Raw genomic sequence first — 20,034 nt, forward strand, 5'->3', positions numbered from 1 at the left:
TAATGTTTGACTAGAACAGAATGGATACATAATAGAATGATAGAAGGCCCTATTCCAAATTAACATATTGGTGTGGTGTGGGACAGAGGACAGAGAGTGGTGAAGGTAGATTCACAAACATCTTCCTTCTGTTCACTTTCGTGCTATCTTATAGATGGTGAAGTTGTTCACTTTTGAAATGGGTGAACTTAACAACTTAAAATTAAATCGACAGGTGAAGAAATACGGTGAAAACTTGCAGGTGTCTGGGCCGGGGGGAAGTTGCCACTGATTTTCAAAGATGAAACTCTCACCCCTTTCTTGATGTCTTCCCTTTCTAGAATCTTCTCGAGCTGTGGCTTTTGAGAATCCCCTGGCTGACCGTGGTGTCAGAATAATAAGCCAGCATCACTTTTCATCTCTAGTCAGTGAAACACTTTATCAGGCCTTACCTCTGAAGATTTCAACCTTCTGCCTTGTTCACCAAGATTTGAACTCCTGGCCTTAAAAGAATAGCTCACTTTTTTCCTTTTAATCATTAGATCTAATTTCTTTGAGAAAATGTAAGTCTACCCAAAAATTGAACAGAAAGTGCGGAGTTCCTACAAACCCCCTCATTCCCCCCATTCACCCCAAACCCTGCTGAGCTGCCTTGGCTCCCCTGCCAGAGACAGGGTGAGTATTTCGTGTGTCTGTTTCTGGTCTGTCAAGTCTTATAGTTCTATTTGTTTTTTTTGTTTTTTTTTTTTTTTGTGTGTGTGTGTGTGTGTGTGTGTTGCTGTTGTTTTGGTTTGGTTTTTTTATTTTTTATTTATCTATTTATTTATTTTGCCAACACCACACTGTCTTGATAACTATAGCTTTATAGCAGGTCCTGGTCTGGTAGTGTCACTCTTTCGAATCTGCTCATCTTCCCTTGTGGTCTCTGTTCTGGTCTTTACTGAGTTGATTTTAGGACTAGCTTGGTAATAACTACAAAGTAAGTTGTCGGAGGTTTTTATTAAACGGCACTGAATCTATAGACCAGCTGGATAGAAGAACTGACTTCTTAATAGTGGTGGCTTTTCCTGTTCATTAATGTGAAGCGCCTCTCCACTTCTTTAGGTTTCCTTATAGTTTCTTTTCATCAGCAGAATTTTGTAGTTTGCCTCCTGTAAGTCATGTTTTGTCACACTTATTCTCAGGCATAGCTCCTTGTTTAGTGCCAGTATAAATGATACTATTTTAAACTTAAATCTAATTGCTTATTTTTCTATGCATGGAAGAGATTGATTCATATATTAAACATATCCTGCAACCTTGTTATAGTGGCTAGTTTGTTTCAGGAGTCTTTATATATGTGTGTGCTCAAGTGTGTGCATATGTGTGGTGTGTGTGTGTGTATGTGTATATGTGCATGTGCCCACCTATGCATGCATGTGTGGAGGGCAGAGGTTGACACCAGGAGTCTTTCCATCTGTTTTTTTGTTTGTTTGTTTGTTTGTTGTAATTTTGAGACAGGGACTCTCACCGAGTCCGGAGGTCTTTATCCATCTAGGCTAGTTGGCCAGCGAGACCCCAGGACCTGCGTATCTGGGCTTCCCTCACCTAGGGTTACAGGAGTGCAGCACCTCGCCTGGCCTGGCTCTTACCTTGGTTCTGGAGATCCAAACCCAGGTCCCAATGCTTGCACGGCAAACACTTTATCCACTAAGTCATATCCCAGCCTGGTATTCTACTTTAAAAACTTTCGTGGTTGCCTTGGAGTTTGCAACACACATTTATGACTAATCCAGGTCCACTTCCAAATATTATCCCGCCTCACTGGTAATGCAAGCAGCTTATACCAGTCTCTCGTTCCTCCCTTCCATCCACTTCCACAACAGTGTCCCTCATCCACTCTTCCATAAGCAAGAATCCAGAGGACTTCTCCCTGCTAGTTTTCTGAACAAAGCGTTCCGTGTTACAGCAATTAAAGGTAAGGAAAAAATGAAGCGTTTTCTTTTTTTTGCTTTGGTTCCTTTTTTCTTTTTACGAGGTTTCAAGTTTCTGTTCCACGATCTTTTCAAGATCTTTCAACGTTTCTTACAGGGCAGGGCAGGGGCAGCAGCTCACCTTAGGTTTGCTTGCCTGAGAAAATCTACTGGACTTCGTTTTGAAGAAAGGAAGGTACTTCGACTCTCCTATACTTTTGAAGGATAATTTCACCCAGCATAGGATTTTGGATTGGTGGGAGGTGTATTTTTTCCTTCCGACGTTTTAAATACCCCATCCCACTGTCTTCTTGCTAGAAGGGCTTTGACGAAAAGGTTGGTGCAGCTCCTGTAGAGGTAGGCTGTTTTCTCTCGCATCCCTTGATTCCCAGCGTTTTCTTTCTAGCTCACCTTCTTTTGATTCTCCAGTTTAAACACACTATTCCTGGGCGCTAAGTTTTCTTCCATTTTTTATGGTTGATTTCTCTGAGATTCCGGCATCTATGGCTTCATTTTTGTCACAAGTTTTCGAAAATTCTGAGTTTCCAATATCCCTCTTCTCCTGTTCCAGCTTGGTTTCATATTTTGTCATTGTCCTATGCCCAGTTGTTGGGAAATGTCCCCCCCCCCCACTTCTTTTGGCATAGCATTTCAGTTCTACAAGTTTGTATTAATATATCTTCAAACTCGTGAATTCCTTTTTTTTTTTTTCTGGGTCCAGTCTATGGATGAGGCCAACACAGGCATTCTGTTTTCATTTCCAGTACTTACAGTTATGCTTAAGCCTTCTAAACTGTGCTCGCATATTGTCCATATTTTCCATTACAGTCCCCAATGTATTAACTGGTTATTTTAAATTTCTGGTCTCTTCTACATTTAAGTCTGATTCTGATGTTTAGATTGTCATTTCAGACCATGGCTGGTGTGTGTGTGTGTGTGTGTGTGTGTGTGTGTGTGTGTGTGTGTGTGTGTGCGCGCGCGCATGTGGAAGATGCACATGCAAGGGTGTACATGTGCTTGTAGAGGCCACAGGTTGGCATTAGCTGTCTTCTTCAGGTGCTCTCCACCTTATTTTTTGAGACAGGGTCTCTCATCATTTTGGCTACACTTGCTAGTCAGTGAGTCCCAAGACTCCTGTCTCCCCCTTCCAGCACTGGGATTACAGAAGCATGCGACTCTGCATGGGCTGTGGGACTGAACACAACCCCACATGTTTGAGCCATGAGCACTTTATCAACCAAGCTATCTGGCCAACCCCTTCCCCCTTTTCCTCTTTTTGCCTTGGCACTTCTTGTTTTAAAACAGATGTGCTATATTAGGAAGGTGGTAGACAGGCCTAGAGTTTACAGTTTCGATCTAAGAGTTAGGCCATTACTATTTGCTGTAATAATCAGAGGCTAAATTAATTTCCCCTAGTATCTATGTTTTCACTTGCCATGTTGTCTTTGGGTGCCCCTAAGCACTCCTACAATAGGGTGAGAGGCTTGAGTTCCTTTTCCATGCCCTGTCCTGCTATTATCCAGCACTCTGATGAGGTGGTACGGTAGGGGTAGGGCAGCGGTCTGTAGTCCTCTGACTTGGTCTCAGACCTGTTGTTATCGGAGCTGAGTATCTCCCGTCTCCCGCGTGCAACGTGAGAACTGGCTGGAAGTGGTGTTTCCACTGGAAGTTTGCTTAGATTGGTTCGACTTTGGTAGACCCCAGTTGGGAAGGCACCAATGAAATCGTTTTCCTGGAGGGCTGCTGAGCCTAGTTGGGAAGGAGGGAACCGGAAGCATTCAGCTCTTCTTTTTATTGTATTTCTTTATTTGCCATTGTGTTTTAAAGGTTAGCATGCAAAGCAGTGGGGTTTTATTGTGACACTTGGATACATGTGTGTCATCTTGCCTTTCCCCACCGAGCTGGCTTCCCTCCTTTCCAACAGCCCCTCCCTCTGCCTTCATATTGCATATATTCCACTGCTCTTTCGTGTTCCCCTCCAGGCTCCTTAGAGACTCACTTTAAATCTCTTTCTTCTCTCTCCTAGTCTAAGGACATTTTGAAGGCACACACACACACACACACACACACACACACACACACACACCATACGTGCGTGCATGCATGCCCCTTTGACAAAGCGAAAGAATATTTATTGCTCTCAGATTTTCATAGCAGGATCTGGTTGTGTTCCCAGAGGGCAACTCGGCCAAGTTAAAACAGTAAAGCTCAAGGAAAGTCCATAGGCGAGAGAGCATCTGGGAGCCTTCTCAAGTTGCTTTACACTGAGCCCGGACGATTCCTGGAGTACAGTTTCCAGTACTCTGCTGACACATCTCTGGCCGTGGGACTGGCTCGGCTCCAGGTAAACTGTGATCTCCTGGTGTGCTGAATAGTTTTATGTCAACTTGACCCAAGCTAAAGTCATCAGAGTGGAGGGAAACTCAATGAAGAAAATGCCTTCATAAGATCGACCTGTAGGCAAGCCTGTAAGGCATTTTCTTTATTAGTGACTGATGGGAGAGGCCCCAGTCCACTGTGGGTGGTGCCATCCCTGGGCTGGTGGTCCTGGGTTCTCTAAGAAAGCAGGCTGAGCAAGCCATGGGAGCAAACCTGGAAGCAGCACCTCTCCATGGCCTTTGCATCAGCTCCTGCCTCCAGGTTCCTGACCTGCTTAGTTCCTGTCCTGACTTCCTTCAATGATGAGCACTGGTTTGGAAGCATAGGCCAATTAAACCCTTCCTCCCCAAGTTGCTTTGATCATGGTGTTTCATGACAACAGTGATAACCCTGGCTAGGACAGCTGATGAGCTGTGATTGTGTCTGTCTGTCTCCCTAACTTTTGGGACAGTAGTTCCTCTGTGACTTCCACCCTGATTAGATAATTGTGGATTTCAATTTGATTGGCTTTTTTCCTTGTCATAGAGATGGAAATGAATGTTTTGTGGGGTTTGTCTTTTGTTGTTGTTTGGTTTTGGTGGTACTGAATATTAAACCCAGGACATGCTAGGCAAGAGCTCTACCCCTAGTTACACCCCCCACAAAGGGTCCTATGCTCTTTTCTCTCCTTTTTTTGGGGGGTGGGGAGTGTGGGGTGGGGTGGAGTGGGTTTTGAGACAGTTTCTCTGGCTGTCCTGGAACTTGCTGGAACTCACAGAGATCCACCTGCCTCTGCCTCCAGAGTGCTACAATTAAAGGCGAGCACTACCACTGCCTGGCTCCCTGTGCTCTTAGAGAGAGAGAGAGAGAGAGAGAGAGAGAGAGAGAGAGAGAGAGAGAGAGAGAGAGAGAACAGGAAACCTCTTAGCGTTCCTTTGTGAATTCTCTCTTTAAGCAGCCTATCTGGCTATTCAGATAGTGAAAAGCACTTGCTGTACAAACCCAGGAGCCTGAGCTCCATCTCTGGATGGAGAGAAAGAAGTGGTTCCTGAAAGTGTTCCTCCGACCTCCCTGAGTGCCACCACCTGAGTTAGAAAGTGCTACTTTCAAATGTCCTGTTTGTATTTTCCATAGATGCAGACAATATACATCTTTACTTTGATTTTTGTAAAGAAAAAAAAATTTAATGCCTCAATTTTCTAAACATATTCCTTCCAAATCATATTCTTTTATCGTTGTTATTCTTGTCATACATACATAGAAGAAGGAGAAGAGGAGGAAGAGTAGCAGGGGAAGCGTGGGAGAGGAAGAGGGGGGGAGAGAAGGGACCAGTGACAGCAAAGGACAGTGCTAAGCCAGGATCACTTGTTAGCACTCATCCTCCCTACACAGTTGGATGCAGTTTAAACCGTGTGCAGCTGGTGTACTTCACTTTCAAAGGGCTCATTGCTCCATATTTTTTTTTTGGTAGCAATTTAAATTCAAGTTTTACTCTGACTCCTTGTGAATCACTGCAAATTGGGTTAAAGGTCAATGAAGTCATTTTGCAACGTTCTTTTAAAGTCCTTAGGAAGTTCTGCAAAGTGAGTTGGAGTGGACCTTGGACACTGCTGAAGATTATGAAGTGATGAAATAGGATTGCTCACCCACATGCACTTATTTGGTAGTAACCTGAATGCATGTGTTAATAGGGAGTTTATAAGAAGAGTGATTTTTAGTTTTATTCAGTAAGAAAACTTGCCTTTTAGGGTTCTGTTGTGAGCAGGATTATCTGAATCAGGAGATAGTATTTGGCATCTCTGTAACTGTGATAAAACAACTTGGCTAAATATTGCTGCTCTCCATGTTTGTGTCTATTCATAATCACACACAAAATATCGTATTTTATACAGTTTTACACAGGAAAATGGAAGCTTGAGGAAATTGTAATATATATTCAAAAATATCTTGTTCACTGAATTATCATTCTGTTTAACTTTTTAAACAATAACTTTAAGACGTTTAAGTGAGTTAGACCTGCTGTTATACAATATTCATATTTCTATTTTAAAAACATTATATTCAGGCCGGGCAGTGGTGGCACACGCCTTTAATCCCAGCACTCGGGAGGCAGAGCCAGGCGGATCGCTGTGAGTTCGAGGCCAGCCTGGGCTACAGAGTGAGCTCTAGGAAAGGTGCAAAACTACGCAGAGAAACCCTGTCTCAAAAAAAAAACAAAAAAAAAAAAACAAAAAAAACCCATTATATTCTACAGCTCTGATTCCTGGCCAGAGAGAATTGCTTAAGAGTTATAAGAAAGGAAATGATTGAGGATTTCAGGAACTGCCGTTTATGCAGATGGAAACACTCTGGGAAGTCATGATGTCAGAACAAAAGAGTCTAGAAGCATTTCCACTAACATAATTGGCGTTTTTTGAATAGTTGAGACTGGTTAAAGTACAGAAGCCCAACTAATTGCTGCTAGAAGACACATGGATTTGGAGATAATAAACATAAGACCACCAGCATTTATTGATGGCTTCCTATTGCCATATATTGTTTCAAGTGCTTTATGTGTGTGATGATCATCCATAATTCTGTAGCATAAATACCATCTTCTCCATTTTACAAGTGAATAAACTGGGGCACAAAGAAGTTAACTGATTGTGAGTCTTGGTGCTTATAACCAAGCTCACTCTGAATTCTGGGGCCATTGTTCTTAACACTATTTTTTTAGAGTGTTTCACTAAAAAAAAAAAATGTTTTCATGATTAAAAACAAAAGGAAGACAAGTTATTATTTTTGCTCTTTTCCTCTTTTCAGATACGTCCTGTAGCTTTTTTGGAGGTACACAGTGTTCTAGATTTCAAACAAAAATAGCATTAAAATCGATCTACATAGTCCTAGCTTGCCTTTTGAAGCCGGGGTCTTGTGCTTGCTGGACAACTGCTCTACTACTGAGCTGTAATCATCTGTTCATGAGTCGATTGAGATGCTTTATGCATTGTTCATTGTCTTATTAGACTTGGACATTCTGTATATTTATAGAGGGCATTGTCTCTAGATTTGAAGGTAATTTAAATCTACCACAGATATTTACATAATATCCAACCCAAAGTCGTATTGTAACAATGTATTAATAAGGTAAAGATCGTATATTAAACAGTTTAGTGTCAGGTAGAGTCGAAAGCTGAGGCCCCAGATCCAGGCGCAGCTGTACCCGCAACACCTGCGTGTGTGCGAGTGCGTGCGTGTGTGCCTGTGTGTGTGTGTGTGTTTGTGTGTGTGTATGCGTGTGCGTGCAGTGTTTCTTGTTGGGCTTAGAATACATAAAACAACAAAAACCCAAACTGACAGGCTCAGCGTTTATGCTTCCAAAGCCTGACCAAAACTGATCATTTTACTCCCTAGCTCCCTGCATGGCAGGTGGGCAGCCCTCTGCCGGGGTCTGCAGGTTAGGGGGACTGACTGTCATTCCTTCCTTTTGTCTAAACAGTGACCCCAACTCAAACGATTCTTGCACCTTTTCTGTGCCCATTTAAGATGATCTTTGTCTCTTTTAAAAGCAACATGGAAGCAAAATAAGTCTCTCAGCGCCTTTTCCCTTCTTTGACTCAAATTCAGGCTTATGCTTTCACTTCTTGTATTTATTGTAAACGCCGAAGACAATTTGTTTGAAAACGGCCCTGCAACTTCACTTCCCTTGAGAGGTTCTGCAAGAAGCATTTGTTTTCTCTCTTTATTTGCCTTTGCTCAGCCATCAAACTTGGGCCCAGAAAAATCTTAACGACATGGAGGCTTCCCTTGTTCTGTGGCAGAGCGCAGAGACCTCCGGGTCACCTGGGAAGGAGGGACCCCAGTCTCACACAGGGGGGCTGTCTGCCACGACGCCAAGTGGCTTTTTTTTTTTTTTTTGCAACTGGAAACTCAGCAGGGCTGGGCGGCAACCGGGTCCAGCCCCGGCAGCGGAGGCGTGAGCCAGCCTCAGCTTACTCCAGACAGCAGGGCGGTGAGAGGCGGGCTCGGACCCCGGCAACCCAACTCCCTCCAGCAGCGCCTCCCAAAGCCAGAGCTGCGCCCGTAGAAAGCGCCGCGTCCCCAGGCCCGGGCTCAGCCGCACCCCTCGCCCCCTTTCTCTTCCCCCCCCTCCCCAGCCGCACACAGACAAGCACGTGAGCGGCCCAGCGCGTCCCAGCTGGGGCTCAGCTGACCGCCTCCTGATTGGCTGAGAGCAAACGTGGGCTGGGGTGGGGCCTGGCCGCCTGCGTCGCTCGCCATTGGCTCTCGGGGAACCCGCCTCTCGCTCAGGTGAGGCGGGCCCGCGGGCGCGCGCGCGCGTGTGCCGGGCTCGGCGGGGGCGCGCGCCCCCCCCTCCCCGCTCTCCTCCCCATCCCGGCGCCGCGCCGCGCGCCCGAGCGCGCCTCCGCCCTTGCCCGCCCCCTGCCGCTGCCTCAGCGTCTCAGTGCACAGAAGCCTCCTCGTCTGAGGGGACGCGAGGACCGTCCTCGCCGCCGTCGCGGGCAGTGTCTGGCCAGGCCCTGACAAGCGAGCCCGAGGACCTCGCGCCCGAGGAGCCCGAGCCGGAGCTCCCAGCGAGCACAGCCTGCAGCTCCCGCCGCCTCGCCGTCCCGGGGTTGGGGAGGGTTGGAGGGGGCGTCTCGCCTTCGCACCCCGCCTCTGGACTTGCCCCTTTCTCTGCGCGTGCGGACCGAGCCAGCGCTTAGGCCGGAGCGAAGCCCGGGGCCCGCCGGCCGGGAAGGCACCGCGGGGCACCGATTCGCCATGGAGGGCGCCGGCGGCGAGAACGAGAAGAAAAAGTAAGCCGGGGCCGCCGCGTTCCCGGGGGCTGGCCTTTTTTTTTTTTTTTTTTTTTTTTTTGTCTCCTCTCCCCTTCCGTCCCGTCTTCCCCCCCCCCCCCCACCTCCCCGCCGCCCCAAGCCTCGCGCGCCGGGCTCCCCCGCGGTCCACGTCGCCATCTTGGCGCGGGGGGTGGGAGTCGCGGGCCCCGCGCTCGGCGGGCTGGGGTCTCCGCCCCGGACACCCGCCCGCGCCGTCGCAGCCCAGCCTGCCCCGCGCGCCGAGCCGGCCGAGCCGGCCTGGGGCCGAGGACTGGCCCCGCGCTTCCGCGCCTTTTCCCGCCCCTGTCCTCCGCGGTAGCCGCGACCAGCCGGCCCCGGGCGGGCGGGCGGGCGGACCCTGCGCGCGCTGCCAGCTTCCCGGGGTCGAGGCCCTCCGAGGCCGACCCGGGGCTCCCCCCACCCACCCCCCGGCCGCCCCGAGTCGCCTTGCTGAGCCGCGGCCGCCCGCTGCCTTTGTACGTTAGGGAGTAGCTTTGGGGGGGGGGGGGGCCGAAGATGCTAACTTTCTGGTTTGCACGTGCAAGGTTTCGTTGTAATCTGGGGAAACTTGCCGCCTCCAGAGTAACGGGAATTTAGGAAAACGGCATCATTTTAAACAACTTGCAATTTTTTTTTTTACAAACTTGGCTTGCATCATCTGACAGGGGAGCCCAGACGTTATGTATGAATGTGTATATATGCCTCTTTCACTCCTGAAAATAGCTTACTGATAGTTTTGGTTCAACTTAGGCCGATAATTTAATGAGATGAGGCGGGGGGCGGGTTATACAATGAGAGCAAATGAAACTCATGAGTTAAAGTGTTGCAAATATGTTGGAACACCTGAAAAGAATTGTATCAGGAAACATCCGAAGTGAGAAATTGTCTGTGAAAACTTAATGTAAGTTTGAAACATCTTGTGGTTTTGAATCTAAGGAGCACCTTCTGGAATTAATAGTGCAGCTGGTGGTAGCAAAATCGACCCCTGCCGCCAGCAAACAGTTTTGTCTACTTCAATATTCTAACCTTGAGGACATCAGTTTAAGGAGTTGAGGGTTTATAGTAAGACCTGTGGTTAGAAGGCTGGCTTAATTTACTCCTAAATCCTTCCAGTCTTCTGGAAGAGATTAATTCCTCTTACCCATATCAGCAGAAGATAAATTTATTCGGGTTTGTTTGTTTTGCTATTCTGTAAGTCCCTTGTCCTGGTCCTTACTCCATAGTCCTGGGCTCAGTGTGTATGCACCAAAGGAAGCACTTTGAAACTGTTTTAAAGTGAGCAAACAAGTCTAGACTTAACTCCGCGAGTTACCAGAATTAGTTGCAATTAATTTTGCAGAAGTGACTACAATGCTTTTGATGAAATGATGAGGCTGCTACACTCTAAACGTTAGGCAGATTGCTATTGTGTAGTGCCAACTTACTGTCCTTACTAAATGCTGAGTTATGTTGAATTCAGTACACCAAGTTATACATCAGTCACCAATTTGTTATATGCGATGTTATTTTTTTTAATCAAAAGTAATTTTGTAATGAATGAGTGAATTGGCTGCTATGCATTGTGCCCAGCTCTAATTGGTTTTTAGTTTTTCCTCAGACTCATCTGTTACTTAATTTTTCTCATTTGAGATGTTAGCAGCTTTAGATCAGATGGGATTATATTTCTTAATATAGAGGTTCTTAATATCGCTAAAAGATAATAAACGAATAATGGGTCACTCAGCAACCTTTAGGTGCTGTTTATTAAAGATGTGCTTTTGAAATCATTATTTATTTGAAAGATAATTGAGTGATTGAGAGGTAAAGATTTTCTTTCTGCAATTTTTCCATCTTACATGAGCCTCCAAAATTAACACGGGGGAAAATTTTTGCTTTTTTAATAGTGTGTATAGAAAACCCAAAACTTGAATATTTGGAAGAAAGTAGAACAGAAAATGCTTAATAGATTTAACAGTGGGTACATGGTGTTGACTCCTTAGCTGTTGGGCTGCACTTGACTGACTTAACCTGCATATAGATTCTTAGATTTCAAAACCATGTCAGGCTCATTCTCTGTTTCTAGCTTCAAACTGAACCTCTCAAAGTTTTCTAAAACAAGTAGTTATTGGGTCACTAAAGTAAAATCTCTAAAGAAGACACTTCTTAATTTCCCCCTTTAGCTTTCTCTCTCGTTTGAAGAATCAGCATTCTGAAGGTTTAGAGAGGAGGGATGGGGTGGCAGATAGATACCCACAGGTTGGAGTCCCAAGCCTTTCTACTTGTGATTGCTGGCAAGTTAGTGAATATTTCTGGATTACATGTCTCCCACCCCCAGATGATAATACTACCCCTCTGAAAATGAGGTCATGCATTTAAAGTACTTAGACCAACATGGAATGGGAGTCTTTGTAACATTTTTGTATACTTGAAAATAAGTGTTAACTGTTAAAGTTACAGTTCAGACCTCCATAACCTTTAAACCCCCCTCTCTCTAATGTATATATTAGCTCTTCTGTGCCATCACATCTTTTTTTTCCTGTGGTCCCCAAAATGAAAAGACTAGCATTGAATACAAAGGTTGAAAACAGGTTCTTCCTTCTTGAAGCAGTATTCCTGGGCCATAGCTTTTAACATCACTTGTTTTACTGAGCATGTGATATACTCGAAGCCCCCTCATCACATTTCCTCATCCCAGTGTTTTCTCCCTAAACAGGTAGTTTTTAATTTACTCTGGACTCTAGTCATAAACATGTATTCTAGTCATGATGTTCATTTCAGCAAGAGAGACCTAAGGTAATGTAGTTTTAGAACTGGTAATAACTTTTGTTCTTGTTCTGATGCTCGAGTTTTGAGTAGACAATTATAAATGGTAATTTTTGTAGGAATTCAGTAGCAATATAGTGCTTTACTTATGCCTACTTCAATAGCTAGACCTTCATCTCAAGGCAAGGCTTTGAGTTTGTATTGGTGAGATGTTTGCAGCTCATTTGTATGAAATATGAGTTAGTACACTCCTGTTTAGTGCAGAGAGTGTTTAGTCTAGAGAGTGTCCCAACTTTCTGTGGGTTAGCTTTCATTGTCTTTGTTGCTCTGATGGTGTCCAAACTCAAGGTTTAGGTATTGTATGTACATTCTAAATTTTTGTACATCAAGGATGGTGTCTAGGAAGCTAAAGCAGATTAGTCTCTTGACTTTTTTTTTAAGAATTTAAAACAGTTTATGATGTTTAATTGTAAGATAATTATTTCCATACATGAATATTAAAGGCTTAGGTTAAACCTCTAAATACAGTTTTTAAAAAGATGAATATCTGAAACACTGCTTCACCTTTTTATCTAAGATTGTTCAGAAAGGTCCATTTCCTTATCAGGAGAAAGTCATCTAAATATAGATGATATAGATGTGGGGTTGAATTTAAATTCACGAGAAAAAAGCTACACACACATACACCCCTTTTGAGACTAGATGGGTTTTACCTCGCCTTTTGCTGCTTGTGGTATAGTTATTTATTGCATGTTTTCTGCTTGATTCTGAAGGGTTTGAAAAAGAATTTAATGAGTCAATGTTGTTGTTGCTTGACATTTTTGGTAAGAATATAGTAAAAATGTTTCAACTAACCATAAATTTTTAATTATAACAACAATTTTGTCTCCATTTCTTGAAGTATCAAGAATGAAATACTTGGTATTTGCATTGAATTTGATATTAAAATTCATGCTTTCTCCAATAAAAAATTAACAAACTCATCTGTTTGCCAGGCATAATCTTTTAGACAAATGTAATATAAAGAATTAAGAGATTACTCCATGACTATCTCCTTGTAGCATTTGAAGTGATTGTGTATGTTTTATTTAGTTAAAAGACTTAACATAAAATTTCCTATTCTAGCCATTTCTGAGTGTAAAATTTATCAATGGCAAATTTTGTCATATGACCAATCTTCTTGCAAAACTGAATCTATAGCCATTTTACAACTCCCAGCGTCCCACTGATCTTAGCCTCTGGTGCCACCATTCTCTCTGAATCGCAAACCTGGCTACTCTGGATGCCTCGTGTAACTAGAATCACACGGGTTTTGTCTTTCTGTGAATTTCATTTCAGAGGCGGTCTTTTCATTCGTGTGGTAGTATGTGTTAACATTTCTCTTTTTTCTAAGACTTTCTGTTGTATGACTATGCTACATTGTTTGTACACTGACACTTGGATTACTTCTCCTTTGCTTCTGTTGTGCTGCTAAGGATATATGTGCAACTATATCATGAAGGTCCTGTTCCTGGTCAGTCCTGCTAAATTAAAAGGCAACAAATAAGTTTTTGAGGAACCTCCATACTTTTTCCATAGCTGTTTCTATCTTTTTAATATTCTTACCAATAGTGCACAAAGGTTATTTCTCTATAGCCTCCCTAGCACTTCGTACAACACCACCACCACCCCCACCGAGAGAGGGCAGGATATTTGTTTTTTGTGGTGGCCATCCTAATAAATATATTGAACAGATTGTTTCTTTATTGGCTTTTGGATGGTCAGTAGACATGAAGCTACTTAAAACAAAACAAAATATCAGAACAGTTTGCAAGTAAAAGCTTTAAAAAATAATGTTAAATACCTTTAAAATGTGAATAAAATTTTTCTAGTAGCTTACAAAGAATTGGTCTACTAGAATTCTCAGAAAGAAATATTTAGTGTCAACTAGTGTGTAGTTGTTCTATTGAAGATAAAGCCCCATTTAAGATAGTAATTGAAATGGTACCATTTTTATAAAACAGAATGCTCCCATTCAATTGTTCTGCTCATCTCCACTATCATTATTAATTTTTTCTCATTAAGTTCTGCTTGGTTAGAATACTAAATATAAAGATTATTTAAGGGATCATTTTGAAATTGTACTTCCTTGTTATTGGGAAAAAGCTAGTGGTGGAGCATAGCTTATGTTTGCAGTCCTTGGTTGTTTAGAGCTGTCACCATTAGACAAATGGAGAGTGTTCTTCAATGTTGCTGTTTTCCCTGCGGAGTGACAAGTGTTCTCACTTCCCCCCCTTTCCAATAGTTTGTGAAGAGAAGTTTGTTCAACTAAAAATGCTGGTAAGAATAAGCAGAGATTAAGGGTGGACAGTTGGGTCTTGAAGTAGTTCGATATGTTTTAGTTCTTACGAGTCTTTTCTTATAAATATAGGCACTAAGCAAGTTTCTGTAAAGAGACCCTTCCTTTTATCCATTGTAAAATTGGGTGCATGTTTCTATAGGCAAAATCTCAAATAGATTTTTTTTTTTAATTTGAAAAACATCTAATAGGGAATACTGGCGCACATGAGCCTTAAGTATTTGAATGAACAAATCAAACAATTAATGGGTAATTGAATGAACAAAGAGATTGATTACAGAGGACTGTAAAAGGGTGTTTCTTTCTCTTTTGAAGTCTTTTCCTATATCCCCTGATTATTTTTTTTATAGGAACCTTTCTTATTATTTGGAATCCTCGTGCTACTTTTTTCAATCTTAAATTTTAATTTTCTGTCACCTTTCTGATACTTTATTTATTAGAACCAGACTAGAGAACATATTTTGTTAATAAACATAGCTGTGCAGTATGCCCAAGACCTGGGAAGTAAGTTAGTATATCCTTTAAGGTATGTTAAAAATGTCTCTCTGTTCTCTGTGTTCCAAACACTTGAGTAAACAAGGCATCTGTGTATGGCTGTGGAAAATCTGCTAGGTAAACATGTGAAAAGTATTCACTCTTGTCTCATCTTTAGCAAACATTTATTATGTGTGGTATACCTGTCTATCTCAAGTGGATAAATGCATATTCTCTGGAACCTGACTGCCAAAGATTCTGTTGTGTATCACTGAGTAATACTTAACTTCCCATGCCTCTGTTTCCTGTGTTACAAGATTAAATGTATATACCCTTATGCAAATATGATACATAATAAGTAGAATACTAGTGGTAGCTGTTAATTGTGCAAGTATTTTGCTGATGGAATAACAATGACTAAATTGAAAATATTCTTTTTAAAAGTTCATCTACTGGAAGGGTTATCCATAGGACAACCTTAGTATTACAGGCTTAGAATTAACAGGTTGCTATTGTGTTCTGTTTACTACCTTGAAGAAGGTAATCATTTCTGCTGTAGTAAACAAAGAACATTCCAGAATCTCTTGAAGAATTTGGGTAAGACTTCAGATTTGGCCTTTCGGTTTTTATGGCCAGACTGCAATTCAACCCTTCTCAGAGAACAACTTTTTTCTTTTTTAAAAAAATTACACAATGACTCCATACTTCTGTTTTCATTGTAATTATATATATAGAGACAGTTACAGAGTAGAAGAAAAACGGAAAGTTCCTTCCTTTTCGCCACTACTACCAGCTTGACGAAGCAATTACTCCTAAAATGTAATGGGTCTCTGGGGCTACGGTTAGGGTTAGAAAAATAAAATGGTTTATGTGTCTCTGATAGATCATTTTAATTTACATAACTTAAAATATATTTGTTCTGCCCAGCTTTGTTTTATATGTATTCCTTCATTTAATCTTTTTTCCTTTGATGCTCTATCTTAACTGTCTTTCGTTGCTAGTTTATAAGATCTACTTCATTTCTTTTAACTGCCATAATATGTAGTTAGCATGGATGTACCATTACTATTGTGCTATTATGAATAAGACAGTGATTCGCTCTGAATTTGAATATATAATCTTAAAATGTTTGTTCAATATCATAGCAAAACATTAGTGAAATACCTAGAAGTATGTAGAAAATGTGCTTGTAATTCTGTCACTTAAAGATTACTGTTTACACTTAATATTTGTCTCATATGTATGTATGTGTATGTGTGTGTACAAAGATGTACATGTGTGCTGTTGTATTTATATATGTGAAAATTAGAGGCTAACGGCCAGTGTCATAGTTCAGGAACTAGATACACCTTGTTTTCTGAGGCAGGGCCTCCTCCTCAGGACCTGGGTCTCGCAGCTTAGGCTAAGCTGGATGTTCAATAAGCTCCAGGGATCTGCCCATCTCTGCCTCCCCAACACTGGGATTACAAGTATACAGTACCGAATCTGATTCTTCTGGGGATTGAATTTGGGTCTTTATGCTTACTGACTGAACCATTTCCCTAGCCCTCCCCAAATCTGTTTTTTGTTTTGTTTTGTTTTTTAATTCAAGCACATTAGCTAAAATTACACTATTTGGTATACTTTCATATCCTTTTTCACTTTCTTAGCATTTCCTGTTTGTGTTTTAATCACGTTACAATAGTGTAGAGGCACTAGAGAGGTGGTATTTCTTATTAGTTAAAGCACTGCAGTTAAGAGTGCCTGTGTTCATGCAGGGTGGTGTGCACAACTATCCCAGTACTCAGGAGGCAGAGGTAGTAGGCGGTTTTGTGGGAGTTCGAGGCTACCCTGGTCTACATAGGACAGCCAGAAGCTGTCTCCAAAAAAAAAAAAAAACACCAAAGGATGCCTAAGTTTAAAGCTCAGTTTTATTACTAACTAGCTGGTGGGACCTAATATTTGTATGATATTGTTTGCTGTTGTTATTTTGGTATTACTAGCAGTTGCCTTGTGTTAGACATTGTTTCTAGATTTTGTTACTACTAACTGATTAACAATTGTAATTCATTACCAGGAATGCAAAAACTAAATTGACCTGATAATCCCCTAATCATTTCTTCCTTTAATTTTAGGCCTTTGAGGTGAATATAAGTTTGTTTACAGGATAGAAAGACTTTGGCTTACAGATATGAAATAGTTGAAAATAAAATTATTACAAAAACTGTTTAAAAATTGGTGGTTCAACCCTATAATCCAGCACTCTGGAAGCTGAGGCAAGAGGATTGCCAAGTCTTGCGGCTACCCTGGGCTATATAGTGGCCTTGTCTCAGGACATCAAAACATGAAATAGAACAAAAATTGTATAGTAGAGGCTAACATATCATCAGCATTATTCTGAAGCTTATACAGTCTTCAATAGTTTTTACCCCCAAGAAACATTACTATTCAGTATTTGATTCACTGAATTTTCCCTCTTCTTCTTGAATAAAAATGATACAATTTTGAGAATATCTTTTAGAAAAGCACATAGTGCTTTTAAGTAGTGCAAATAAATACGATTTAATGTTTAATACGAGATTATACTTCTAATTTTGAACTTTCAAGACCTATAACATACTTAATGTTGAAGTTTTAATTTGAAGCATAATTGATGACCTTTAGCTAGAGATATTTCATTTTTATCAATGAGTATAAATTATAGATGGTAAACATAACCCGTAATGAAAAAAGTTTTACACTTGATTGGAGTGTGTTTTAAATCTATTAAATGTATGTAGTAACATCAATCTTCTTTTGAATGCTATTGGAGTGCCATATTTCTACTTGGGAACGTTAGTTATGTGTTTCAGACCTGTAATGTGGGCATCTAAAGACAAAGATGAAGGAAGGCACATGACCCCAGCAACTGCTGAAGAATAACATTTCTTCTGTTTTGATTGATTGTCACCACGCAAAGTCTACAAGCTGTTCCCAGCCCAGAGTTCTTGTGACTGCAAGCCCTGTATATCAGAGCACCTCAATTTCTCCTTTGCACTGTCTCATCCAGTCGGAGGGTCTGCTCACACTTCAGCCATCTCCCTCCTTTGAGTCTTCTTTGGTTCCCTTTAATTCTTCATTTCATTTCACTGTATTTCCTCCTTCCACTGTCTTTTTTTCTCTTTTATTACCTAAAAAGAACAAAGTTAAAAGGTAACACTCTTTGACTTTTCTTAATAGATATTTAAATTCTCTTCCTTCCTAACTTCTCCACAAAATTTACTTAAACCTTGGTAAAAGTAACAAGAAGAAGTAATAGCAAGGCAAGCACAACTGCCTCCTCCTTGTATTCATAGCAGACATTAGCATCACTTTCTCCTAGTGGTCTCGTGGCTGGCTTCGGGATTTTGATCAATAAACTATCCAGCATTTAAACTAGTCATGGAGGTAGCCATACTTATTTCTCACCCTAGCCATACTGTGGTTTTAAATTAGTAATAACTTAAAAAGATAGCCTTTGGGATAGGCAGATAGTTTAGGCAGTCTTGTTTATAGAGAACTTGAATGCAATTCCTAGAACCCCTGTTTAAAAAGCTAGCTATGGTATAACATGTATGTAGTCGCAACATTGGCAAGACAGACAGGAAGATCCTTGATGTTTCCTGGGCCAGCCAGTCTAGCCTACTTGGTGAATTCCGGGCCAGTAAGAGACCATGTCTCAAAAAAAAGTTGGTGTTTGGGAAACACATGAGTTTATTCGCTGGCCTCTACATACATGTACACTCCCACACATGTGTCCCTATACACACATAGACATAGAAGGAAAACTTTGGGCGTTAGGTACACATATATTATAATAAAACATTACAAAATTGAGGTTTGATCATCCCCTTTGACATTTGAGTAGGAATTTTCTGGATATATTCAAAATCATTTGATTTAGCTAACCCATTTTTAAAATATTTAATGAAACTTAAAATATTTTGATGGGTAGAAAAGATTTGAGAACTATACAAGTACACAGAAATTATGAGCACCTATTATTTCACTACCTAGAGACCCTTGTTCACATTTGGGTGTGTGTGCATATGTGTGTTTAAAATGTAGGTTAAGAATGTATTTATTGTTTTCAACCTTTAAAAAAAATCTGTATTTTTTTCAGACTAGAATTATGTAGGAATGGTGTGGGTTAAACAAGATAATAGTGTTGAGTGTATAGCCAAGTTTATGGCTCTCGCATTTCTTTAGATATTGGATATAGTCTGCTTATCATTATCACCTTTATAGCAAGGCTAATTCTTTAAAAAAAAAAAAAAAAGACAAAAGCATCAGAAGGATAGATGCTTCCTAAGACTGGAGCTAGGATGTAATTTACAGGGGATTACTTATAGGTTAACTAAAAATGTTTGCCTTGGTGTATATAGTAAGCATTTAAATATTGCCAATAAATAGTGCTGTTTGAAAGGCTAAATGAATGGCACTACATTGTATAAATGTCCTCATATTTGCCTACTTGGCACATTTAGAGTAAATCTGAAGCTCCCTGTTATTAACAGAGGTAGGATTAATAATAGCCTTTAATTTGCATTTCTTGACTCTAAGAAGTGGAATTACTGGATCAAAAACATGTCATATTGTAATACTTTCAATTCCATTGACTGTTTACATTCAAGAAAGTTTGAACTAGTTTATACTTTCCTCAGTATTTCAGAGTACCATTTTCTTTCTTTACTTTTTATTTTATGTGTGTTTTGTCTGCATTTATGTTAAGTACACCATGAATGTACAGTGCTCACAGAGGTCAGAAGAAGGCATTATATCTCCTAGAACAGGAGTTACAGATGGTTGTGAGCTGCCATTGGATCTTAAGAATCCAACTCAGGCCCTCTCTAAGAGCAGTGACTGCTCTTAATCGTGGAGCCATCTCTAGCTTTAAGAGAGTGCCATTTTCTTGAACTTTATCATTTTTAATATTTAATTTGAAACCCTAGCAGTATTCTTTTTATTGCATGGGATGAAATACAACTCAGCTAAGTGTAAGGAAGAGAATGCAGTTGTAGCTCACACAGTTTAGCTTTGGTTAAAGAAACAGTTAAATTGAAAGTCTCAAATTCTGTGTCTTCAGAAAGTAATCCCTGGCTTTATCTAATTGTTACTTGGCATGCATACTTCTGTATTTGCATGTTAGTGTCACTCTGCCCTTCACAGGATTCCTATGTGGGAGTAAAGAATGTAGCATTCTCACATCTCCATGTATATAGTTTGTGATTTAAAAAAAAATGAAAAGACACTCCTTTACTGGTATTTGGGTATCAGTTTCCTGGAAGAATGCCAGTTTTCCCTGCTTGAGTTATTCATTATTAACTATGTGAATGGGATTTTCTGATTACACGAGTCAAGTGTCTCACTGTAGGTT

The 20,034-nt window shown here is 41.2% G+C and overlaps 1 protein-coding gene across 3 annotated transcripts in view; it reads left to right on the forward strand.

Annotated features, from left to right (window-relative positions):
• Positions 1–8,711: 8,711 nt before the first annotated feature.
• Hif1a (hypoxia inducible factor 1 subunit alpha) overlaps positions 8,712–20,034 on the forward strand; it is a 50,109-nt gene continuing 38,786 nt past the window's right edge. For all 3 annotated transcript variants that reach the window (XM_028858071.2, XM_028858088.2, XM_028858079.2), the window contains exon 1: positions 8,712–9,085. In XM_028858071.2, coding sequence (XP_028713904.1) covers positions 9,051–9,085 — 35 coding nt within the window. In that variant the 5' untranslated portion in view covers positions 8,712–9,050. The remainder of the gene's footprint in view (positions 9,086–20,034) is intronic.

Source organism: Peromyscus leucopus, chromosome 14, assembly GCF_004664715.2.
Source record: "Peromyscus leucopus breed LL Stock chromosome 14, UCI_PerLeu_2.1, whole genome shotgun sequence".
Taxonomy (NCBI): domain Eukaryota; kingdom Metazoa; phylum Chordata; class Mammalia; order Rodentia; family Cricetidae; genus Peromyscus; species Peromyscus leucopus.